Source organism: Cherax quadricarinatus, chromosome 70, assembly GCF_038502225.1.
Source record: "Cherax quadricarinatus isolate ZL_2023a chromosome 70, ASM3850222v1, whole genome shotgun sequence".
In the NCBI taxonomy this organism is placed as follows: Eukaryota; Metazoa; Arthropoda; class Malacostraca; order Decapoda; family Parastacidae; genus Cherax; species Cherax quadricarinatus.
Window position 1 is genome coordinate 15,228,753 of NC_091361.1, and position 11,889 is coordinate 15,240,641.

At 40.9% G+C, this 11,889-nt stretch overlaps 1 protein-coding gene across 1 annotated transcript in view; it reads left to right on the forward strand.

The window, feature by feature from the left end:
• Positions 1-11,889, forward strand: part of LOC128695258 (uncharacterized) — a 1,855,180-nt gene that overhangs the window by 1,718,006 nt on the left and 125,285 nt on the right. The window contains exon 16 of the mRNA XM_070099904.1: positions 6,421-6,672. Coding sequence (XP_069956005.1) covers positions 6,421-6,672 — 252 coding nt within the window. The remainder of the gene's footprint in view (positions 1-6,420; positions 6,673-11,889) is intronic.

Here is an 11,889-nt window from a genome sequence, read left to right on the forward strand (position 1 = left end):
GTTGTAAGAGAAGTGAATGCTCGGGTGTTGGCAAGAGGTTTGGCATTAAAAGATAAAGAATCTAGCACAAAGTGGGAGTTATCACAGTTACTCTTTGCTGATAACACTGCTTTTAGGAGATTCTGAAGAGAAGTTGCAGAGGTTGGTGGACGAGTTTGGTAGGGTATGTAAAAGAAGAAAATTAAAACTGAATATAGGGAAGAGTGAGGTGATGAGGATAAAAAAATTAGGTAACGAAAGATTGGATATCAAATTGGAGGGAGAGTATGGAGGAGGAGAATGTATTCAGATATTTAGGACTGGACGTGTCCGCAGATGGGTTTATGAAAGCTGAGGTAAATCATGGAGTTGACGAGGGGAAAAAGGTGAGTGGTGCACGGAGGAGTCTGTGGAGACATAGTACTTTGTCTATGGACGTAAAGAGGGGAATATATGAGTATAGTTATACCAATGCTCTTTTATGGCGTGAGGCATGGGTGGTGATGTTGCAACGAGAAGACTGGAGGCAGTGGAGAGGTCGTGTCTGAGGGCAATGTGTGTTGTTAATATACTGCATAGAATTTATGGTTTGGAAATTAGGAGGAGGTGCGGTACATGAAGAGAGGATGGAGCAAAATAGAATAACTTCGAGAGTGTATAAATCTGTAGTGAAAGGAAGGCGGGGTAGGGGTCGGCCTAGGAAAGGTTGGAGCGAGGGGGAGGGGGGAGGGGCTTGGACTTCCAGCAAGCATGCATGAGCGTGTTAGAAGCGAACGGAGGCAAATGGTTTTTAGAACTTGATGTGCTGTTGGAGTGTGAACAAGGTAACATTTACGAAGGGATTCAGGAAAACAGGCGGGTCGAACTTGAGTCCTGGAGGTGAGAAGTACACTGTCTGCACTCTGAAGGACGGGTGTTAATATTGCAATTTTATCACTGCAAAACAGTGGAGGAGTGAATGATGGTTTTCCTTTTTCGGGCCACCATACCTTGGCGAGAGACGGCCGGTATGTTAATAGCAAAAAAAAAAAAAAAATACTGCTTCTGTGTAACGCAGCCGTCCGTCCTTTTTTTTTTTTTGCTTGTATATGTGTATTTGAATTTAATAAGTGCAGTCCACCATATACTGAAACAATAGTTTCAAAGTATTGATGATTAGTAACACAAGGAAGCCACATTACTACTATGGGTTATTAGCTTCATTTGCTATATTATTATTAATAAACCCAAAGCTAAGAAATGAACACAAATACAATTCAGCAATAACCAGGTGTATTTCGATATCTGTGCGATTTAAGGCATCTCAGTGCACGAGATTGACGTAGTGAATAGTGCAGCTTAAGCTTGTAATGATAAATGTTAGTGGTGAAGATCTGAAGCGAATCAGAAGAGGTATTCACAAGTCAACATAAGGTGACTAATATCCGAATTTCATTAAAAATGTTTAATTAGGATATAGACCAAATCTAATTCAATCTCTTCACTAAAAAATAACCAACTTTGATGCTTAACTGCAGAGGCATTCTCTTGTTATCTCAGACCAATATATTGACATAAACAAGCTCATTAGTTTTGAACCCACTCTGAAGCAGCGTTATCACTGTGTTGAACCTCATCGGAAGAGTCTAAACCAAAACAATGAAAGAACCTATACAAACCGAGTAGGACTGACCAGCTTTTCAAGACGTGTAAAACAATAATTCTGTTATTTTTAAGCTATCGGGATATATGTACTATTTTTTTTACTGGTCGTCAGGGCACGTAGATGGTATGGGCACATAAAAGTATATTTAGACTTAACCTAGGAAAACTTAATAAAGTGAGACAATGACGTATTTCTGATCAGACACATACCCCAGGTATTTTTCAGAAATCACTATCGTTAATAAAACTGGTACATTATAACTTATACAACCTAATATGATTTTCTAGTTATTGTACAGACTCCAACAAAATCCGACAGTACACAACTTACAGCCATTGCTTACTAAGGAATCGGCTATTAAAGATTAATAGAATTCAGAAATACTTTATTCTAATAATTGGAAACAGCTAAACCCATCGGAGTCATAGAGCGCTTGTAGACATGGAGGTAAACAGATTTGATCCAAGCAAGAGGAATATAAATTCAGTTCCTTGGATCATTATATATATGGAAGAAGTGGGTTTCTTAAAGCTCCTGGGCTGAAGGGAAGAGTCAGTTGGGAAACGGTTGGTGACTGACGAATACATAAACAGAAGTACTGTTTCCAAATCTTCCCTATTAGAAGCCTGGTAGCTCAGGAGGTAGAACGTTGGACTTGGTATATATATATATATATATATATATATATATATATATATATATATATATATATATATATATATATATATATATATATATATATATATATATATACATATATATATATATATATATATATACATATATATATATATATACATATATATATATATATAAGAACCCACCCAGGAAGACCAGTGTTACCAACCAGCAACCCTCTTGATATGATAGAGGGGCCTTTAATTTTGCCAGAATCAAGTTTATAAAGCGATAGTGTCATTTGAACCAGGATCTGCAGGTTTCCCTGGAATACGACCACAACACATCAGAGATGGTAAATCCAGTACTTGGCACAGTAATTCTCCTTTCTGAGTTGACCTTCAACAACTCTGGAGGGGGAGGATTCCTGAAGAAATTAAACCTTTCTTATTCGGAGCCTCATTATGTGCTTTGAAGAAGGATGGAGGGATCAGACACCCCCCCCCCCCACTGTCGGTAACACACTTCGTCGTTTTGTTACCAAAGCAGTATAAGAAACATTCGCACAGAAGCCGCCAGTTTACTCCAACCAAACCAATTGGGTTTTGGGGTCTCTGAAGGCAGTGAAGCTGCAGCTTATGCAGCAAGGGCCTACATCAGGGACCTGCCAGAAGACAAGGCCATTGTCAAACTAGACTTTAGAAATGCCTTTAACATGATGAAAAGAGATGTGGTCTTGCCAACTGTTTGAGAGCAGTTCCCCAGTCTTCTCTTTCAGCTGGCTACAGAAAAAAATATTTGGCGAACATGAAATCACCTCATCAAAGGGTGTTCAGAGGGTGACACACTCGCTCCGTTTCTCTTCTGTATGGCGAACTCAGTATTTGGATGATGGCACTCTGGCAGGTACGGGAGAGTCCCTAGTAAGAGGACTTTCAACTGATGAAGTCACAAGAACTATGGGATTCATCCTCAAGCCTTCGAAGTAGGAAATAATCTCAACAAACCAGGAAATAATCACAAAAGTGTGAACAATTCTTCCTGAAGCCTCAACTACCACTTCCCTCTTAGTCATGTTGGGAGCATCGCTGGGCCGTCAAGAGGAACAGAATGACCTGAAGAGGATGGGGGAGAGAATGACGCCCAGTATTTTCTCACAAGAGTAACTTCAGGTGTGCACCCTCCATCGACAGCTCAGCACTTGGTGAATCTAACGCACCTGAATCTGACACTGGAAGATCACCAGTGGGATAAACTATTACTTCCAGTGGAACTATTATTCATTTTTTTTTCATTATTTTATTTATTTTATTAACACATCGGCTGATTTCCATCAAGGCAGGGTGGCCCGAAAAAGAAAAACTTTCATAATCATTCACTCCATCACTGTCTTGCCAGAGGGGTGCTTTACGCTACAGTTATCAAACTGCAACATTAACACCCCTTCAGAGTGTAGACACTGTACTTCCCATCTCCAGGACTCGAGACCGGCCTGCCGGTTTCCCTGAATCCCTTCATAAATGTTACTTTGCTCACACTCCAACAGCACGTCAAGTATTAAAAACCTTTCCTCTCCATTCAATCCTATCAAATACGCTCACGCATTCTTGCTGGAAGTCCAAGCCCATGGCACAGAAAAACCTTCTTTACCCCCTCCCTCCAACCCGCTCTAGGCCCACCCCTACCCCGCCTTCCCTCCACTACAGATTTATACACTTTCGAAGTCATTCTGTTTTGTTTCATTCTCTCCACATGTCCGAACCACCTCAACCCCTCCTCAGCTCTCTGGACAAGAGTTTTGGTAATCCCACACCTTCTCCCTATTTCGAAACTACGAATTCTCTGCATTATATTCACACCACACATTGCCCTCAGACATGACATCTCCACTGCCTCCAGCCTTCTCCTCGTTGCAACAGTCATCACCCATGCTTCACACGCAGACAAGTGTTGGTACAACTATACTCTCCATACATTCCCCTCTTTGCTTCCACAGACAAAGTTCTTTGTCTCCACAGACTCCTAAGTGCACCACTCGCCCCTTTTCCCCTCGTCAATTCTATGATTTACCTCCTTCTTCACAGACCCATCTGCTGACACGTCCACTCCTAAATATCTGAATACATTCACCCCCTCCATACACACTCCCTCCAATTTGATATCAAATTTTTCACCACCTTATCTTTATCCTCATAACCTTACTCTTTCCAATAGTCACTTTTAATTTTCTTCTCTTACATACCCTACCAAATTCATCCACCAACCTCTACAACTGTTTTTCATAAGAATGATAAATTATGACATACACTGACCAAATTTAATTCAAAACATTGAGGTGCAAATGAGACCAATATCCAAAAATACACGAGCACATTAACCTTGAAGTCACTCAGATGTTACCGAATCAGCATGGAAGGATTTAAATTAGATGCGACATTCAGAAACTATCACCTGAAAAGCAGTATTTCAGCTTATCCATTTTTCCAGTAAAATTAAACCCTCACGGCCCCCCCCCTCCCAAAAAAAAAAGAAAGTCTTTCTCAGTAATACTAAGTTTTTCAGAAAGTTTTTTTTTTAGTTATGTATATTTTTTTAAAACTGGGCATGAGAGGACTACAATATTACAGGCACATTAAAGATCATTAAGCTTATTAAAGCTACGTACGATGACCAATCAAAGCCAAAAACACTGACTTATTTCTGATGAGAAGAGACGCCTGAAAAATTATCTCACAAGTTGATTAATATAATTAGCAATTGATAATTTACACAACCTAACATAGAGATTATTTCCTTTGAGGAAAACGCATCAATATTAAAATTTCATAACTGACCAGGAGATGTATTTTCCCGTGGTTGCTCAGAATCCAACAAATTTTTATCCCCACACTGTCTAAATCTAAGAATTGTTCCAACAATTTCTTATTATACGTCAGCCACTGAAGATTGATGCAGTTCACAATTATCTTTTAATCAGGTCTTTTAACTACAGTATTTCAGTAAAAATTCAAACTGTTTATTCAGAATAAACTGATGGGTTATCATAATTTTGTATAGAATACATCATCAATAACATTCTGAAGCCGATCACCAGAAACATTCTTTAGTTTTTGAAGAAAAAAATTATATATTCTTATTGGAAAATTGAGACTTTTGGTACTAAATAAGTCTCTCGTGTTAAAGATACTATACCAGTGGTAAAAATTTGAAGCCGATCAGATGAGTCATTCTTCATTTATTTACTATTTTATTGCATCAAATCGGCATTGACTGAAACGACACTTAGTGGGTATTATCCTGGTCCTGAGATGCCTCAGCTGAGGTAGATTAACTCGGTATAAAGGGAATAAAATTTTCAGATTATCTTACCCCCCCCCCCAAATGGTTGTATCTCCACCAACACATGATAACGACATACAAAATACTGAGAGGAATTGACAAGGTGGACAAAGACAGGATGTTCCAGAGATTGGACACAGTAACAAGGGGACACAGTTGGAAGCTGAAGACACAGATGAATCACAGGGATGTTAGGAAGTATTTCTTCAGCCACAGAGTAGTCAGTAAGTGGAATAGTTTGGGAAGCGATGTAGTGGAGGCAGGATCCATACATAGCTTTAAGCAGAGGTATGATAAAGCTCACGGCTCAGGGAGAGTGACCTAGTAGCGATCAGTGAAGAGGCGGGGCCAGGAGCTCGGATTCGACCCCCGCAACCTCAACTAGGTGAGTACATTCGAATATCGTTCTCCGATGTCGTATTTTTTGTTCTCCTTTCATGAAAGATCGCTGCAACGTCACTGAGGATTTTGGAAATTATTAAGCCATTCCAGGATGCTGGGAATGGCTTCAACAACTATGGTCATGGGACAAATGAACATGTCAATTTCTCTATGAATTTGGCCCCCGTTACGTTACACAGGTGTTGAAAATTTGATGGCGATAGGATGAGACGTTCTCGAGGTTTGAGAAAAATAAAATGGAAAAGAGGTTGGAAATATCAAGAGAAAATTAGGTAACGTTTTGAAGGTATACCCCTTCAGGGATACCCAGGAATAATAATAATAATAATAATAATAATAATAATAATAATAATAATAATAATACATTAATAAAAATATGGTATATATCAATATGTAGGGATGACGATATATTTATAATGAACTCGACATTTTCTCAGACCACCTTCAACCACAACTACCGGCACCACCTCCACTACAACAACCATCTCTACAACCACCACCTCAACAGCCACCATCACCTTCACCACTACATCCAGTATCTCTACCGCCCCCACCACCATCACCACCACCGTCATCACCACTACAAACACCAGCTCCATCACCACCTCCACTGCAACCGCCACCGAAGCCATCACTCCACTGCAACCACCATCTCCCTCCCCACCATGATTACAAGCACCGCCTCCACAGTAACTATCACTACCATCACCCCCTCAGTATCAATCAACACACCACTACAATCTTCACCTTCTTCATCACTTCTGCAGTCACAATCCGCACCACATCCACCACATGCTTATGGACAAACACTCCTCGATGTACTGTCTTCCTGGGGCTATCCAGGGTGGCTTGCCGTTAGGATTAAAAATCCGAACATTTCCTTTATTATCTTATCTTACTCTCCACCACATTCCATCACTTCAGTTTCTCCAACTCGACCAGCAGCAACCATTTCAACCAACCACAATTTCTTAAAACTACCTTCAACACTAACTCAGTCTCCGCAAACACCTTTACCTCCAATAAGTCACCACAATCATCACAATCATTTTAACAATTTCCATTATCACCACTACCAATACTACCACCAGCATAGCTACCATTGCTACCACCACGTCGTTAATAAGTGTGCTTAAATTGCAAACAATCTTACTTCAATCTCATTTCTTCCAACGCAGCTCCTCAGCTCAGTTGGGAAGTGCCTAGTATAGGCCCGTACGTCTGACGCAGTCTTCATCCATTCTTGAGTAAATATTGACTAGGTCACACAACTGTAGGGCCAACTGCATTTCTCATGTGTCCTCTGACACCTATGTGATGCTGCGTCCCAGCCAGAAGGCCGCCATTTTTTGACTCGGACCACGAGTTGGAACACACACTCTGTCTCTCTCACTGTCTGTCACTCTCACACACACACACACACACGGGGGCCAGGAGCTAAGACTCGACCCCTGCAACCACAAATAGGTGAGTACACGAGCTATGACTCGACCCCTGCAACCACAAATAGGTGAGTACGTATACAAGCATGAGCTTGCATCTGAACAAAGCTTTAAGAGGCTATCTCACACCTACAATGGCTTTGTTTGTGGAGAATATACAGCCAAAAAAAAACATTTTAATTTTTGAACTCGGAGAAACAATTAGTCGCACTCAAGACGGGTATCATACCCCTCATTTTTTAAATAAAATTAGCATATTAGCAAATTAGCCAGTACAGTATTTAGTGAGACTCGTAAATAATTGCAAAGAACCTCTTGGTTAGATGCATCTTCATTGCAAATTTGAAACCATTCAGAGGAAGTGTATCCTCCAGTTATCGCATTTGAACCAATATCCCATTTTGGTCTATAAACTTAGTAAATTGGCACCTGTACAGTGCAATAATTAAAACTTTCCTGTAGGTATGATAAGACAGTGTTGAAACCTTCAAGTTGATCGCATGGAACCCTATGAGAGAGAAAATTCTGATAACCGCCAAAGGTCCATTTTTCCGGAGCTACCTATAATATTTTTTGAAAGACTGGAAACAATTGGACTGCCATGTGCATTTTCGCCACGCTATAACCTTGACTATATTAACGAATCTTCAACAATCTATAAGAAATGTGATTTGTTTTTCAGTTTTTCATAGTTATATTAGTTTATATCATCAGTAAAATCCTCACAAAATATTTTTTTTATTTTTGTCGAAAAAAATTTGCTTCAAAAACACACTGGACATCTTATGGGTAAAAATCAAAGTGACAATCAAATAACAATCCTAACATTCCATCAGCACTGAAAGGTTAAAGCCGCTTAAAAGAGAGAGACTTTGTTTATAACCGGAAACCAATATCGCAGTTTATTGAAAATAAGTGAAAAATTGACAAGTACGCAGTTGAAATCCAATTCCTTTAGCAAGACTTTCTAGTGTGGAATATTGAAGGGAATATAACGAGACATTTTCCAGGTATAACAAAGAAAGCAATAACTTCCTTTCTTTAAATAGGACAAACTGGGGAAAAATTCCTAAATTTTGAAAAGGGAGGGGGGGGGGGTACCGGTAAGCCAGCTGAAGGCCTCGGTCAGATGACAGAAAGCTTCAGCTGCAGGTCATCATATGACTAAGACCCACGTTAGGAAACATTTGTCCTGTTTCCTGACGAACCTAAACTAAACTGACCTGACATGACTTAACTTAATCTGGGTTATTCATATCCCTAACACATTTCGAATCTTTCTCTACCAACCTCTTCAAGGGGGGCTCCTTGGCGTGGTGAAGAGGCTCTTGGTCTGAGGAATTAGACCTGTTGGTCTCCTTCCTCAGACCGAACCTACTTACCCCCTAATCCCCCCTTCCCTATCCCATCCTCCCCATCCTCCCCTTTTTCCTTTCCTCCTCCTCCTCCCCACCCCTCCCTTTTGCCCTTCCTCTTTTTGGCCTTTGGGATTTTTCCCACAGGCACACTAGTTCATAGGTAGGGGGAAGGGTACCGGGGTCCATCCCATTCCGTTGAGGTTCTTGGCGGTGGCGTAGTTTGCCGTGGGATCTGGATCGCATGGGGATGTCCCGATCCCTCTCTGGTATCCCGGAGGGTGGCTTTGGGTGTCTTTCGGGCGACGGGTGTATCTCTGGAAGCCACCTTTCGGATTCCGGGGGTGGTGGCCGAAGGAGGTATGCTTTGTGGCAGATATCCGACCGCCCTCTCTTTTGTCCACCGAGGTACCTCGGCAGATGTGAGGTTGCTATCCCGGATTGCTGGTTTACTGGCATGAAGGGTAGGGTATGGCACGGGTTCCATGCTGCATCTGCGCTACTTGCGGTGCTGAGGTCCTCTTGGGCGCGGAGGGAGATTTCTGGCCCTTTCATTCCTCCTAGGAACTATCCCTCCCCGGTCCCCCCTTTTTTTATTCTTTTTTTATTTTTATTTTCTTTTTTTTTTTTTCTTAAAAACAAAAAGAAGGAAGTAACTTAACCATGGAGTCCCAAATCCATGACCCCGCTACCCCCGGGCCCCTTATTGTTACCGCACCCTGTTCTGACCTCGCCTCATCTTTTGGCCACTCTTTGGACACTCCTAAGGCCCCTGTACCTCTTGCTGGGGCCTGGTACTTAGCAGTAAGGCCACCCACATCCCTCTTGCTTTGAAAAGATGAGCAGTCTTGTTCTATTCTCTATTATGTCAAGAAATCGCAGATGAGACGGAGGACAGGTAATCCAAGGAAGTGGAGTGTACTTAAGGTGTGAGCGTGTTCGCCTCGTACAGAATCTTGAAACTTGTACTGTTCGAGCAGATGCGATAATTGTCGAAGTCCTGTAATCTTCCTGGCCGCTTTGTTTGCAAGATTTAAATTTTTTTTTTTTTTTAATAAATTTTACCAAAGAATATCAGCTTCATCCCCGAGTACCAGCACTCTCCCACTCATTCTTACTACTACTGCTGCATATTATCAGGGAGTTATCATTTGTATTTTCTGTCCCCCCCCCCCTCTCCTTTTCTTACACAGGGTTTGACAAGGGTAAGGATCCCTAGCTTTATTGACAAGGTATTTACAGGTTAAGGAATCCTAACTTTATTGACAAGCTAAGAGCTGTTACCTACATCAGCTCATTTGAAAGCATTTTCGTTATGAAACATACAAGTAGGGAACATGATGAAGTTGGAGCCATCTGTGGGCCAGAATTTTCATTTGATCAACTGACTTAATCTCGTTGACATCATAATGCTGTATGAATGTGTTCCAGACCTGAGTCTTCTTGGGGATAAATGATCTCAGATGAAGTAATGTTCTGGAGAAGGGTACAGCCAGAATGAAGTTGCTGCTTTCTGCCCGTCTTGTGGTATTGAAGCTTGCTTCACGCTTTCCTGGCCTTGTACATCACAGTAAGGCCAACCACATTCTCTCTCCCCCCCCCTTTCTATCTCTCTCTCCCCTTCTCTAGCAACGTATGAATAGTGTCTTCAGCAGAGTAGATTTACTAACGTCAGCAACATAGTGACTTCGGCAGACTATATGCAGTTACGTAAGGAAGAAAGCTACAGTGGCGTCAGCATCAACATAGTGTCGTTCGTAGAGCAGATAAACTGATGTCTTAAGGGTAACATAACGTGAGTTACGTACATTACATATGTAGTTACGTCAGCAGAGTAGATAGTGACATCATCAAGATTCGGTAGGACAACCCACATATAGTGTCATCCGCATACAAAATGCCCGTTAATTCTGCCAGTGTTTTCCTGTACGGTTGTCAGCAGTTTATACACAATACCATCAGCAACAATGACACTGTATCGTGAGCAGTAACATGGATACACTGGCTGTATCAACGCAGATACTGAGTAGTTACTCAAGCTTTCAGTATCCTTCAGAGAGGCTCAAGCTCCTCGGAAATTTTGAAGGGACCACCTTTCCTGTGATGGCCTTTGAGCCCTCAGCTTCAAGATGTGGGGACAGACGAACTGGCCACGAGGAAAATCTGTTCTGTTGGGGACGTGTGTATGTGTCTCCAAATGTTTGCTGGATGTTTGAGGAAGTATTTCTTATTTTCCTGTGGACATTTCCGCATTGTTTGCTTACAGTAACTTGATGTTTCAATATTTTTTTCTATATTTTTCCTATTTTATTAACCTTGGGTATATGAGACATGTAGGAGAGCGAGGCGATAACCCTAGGTTTATGAAAGACTTATTCTAGAGTGAACCCCTAGGTGAAAGACGCACTAGAAGACCCCCCAGGGGTAGGTGAACTACTCACTAGATACCCCCCGGGGTATGTGAAAGATATTCACCCCTGGGTAGGTGAAAGACACTCGCATGTTTAGGTGAAACCCACAAAAACGAACCTTTTTAATCCTTGATATGTGAAATATAGCTGAACGAACCTTATATATTAGTGAAAGTTTCTCACAAAACAGAGCTTAGTCAAGACGATGTGTAGATCTGATGCAGTTCTATTTAAGGCGAAACTTCTAATAAAACTGTTTATGGGAAACATCATCTAATAGTCTCATTTATGGAAAAACGTCATGTAATAAAGCGAAATCTAATGGGGAAATTTAGCTAAGCGCTGCGTTTACTAAGAGCTCTGTACCATATGTTTCATTTAATAATAATAATCATGAAATAATAATTATTTCTACAGATACATGGCTACTTGGTATCCTCAGTTTTCTTTTTTCCTTAAAAAAAAAGCGAGGAAATTAGCTATCAGGATTTTCTGTTTCAAATATTAACGTTTTGCTAGTCTTCCCTTAAAAATGCAGCTAAAAGAGCAGGTCTGATTAAAGTTGATTATTTAGGTTTCTCTTCACAATTCCTAGTTAATTGACTAGTTACCATTTCTAAGTTGTCAGATACCCGCTATTCTTAATCTGTCGGCTGTTCGCCATTCACTCAGTATATTCCTCCAATTCATTGCATTCT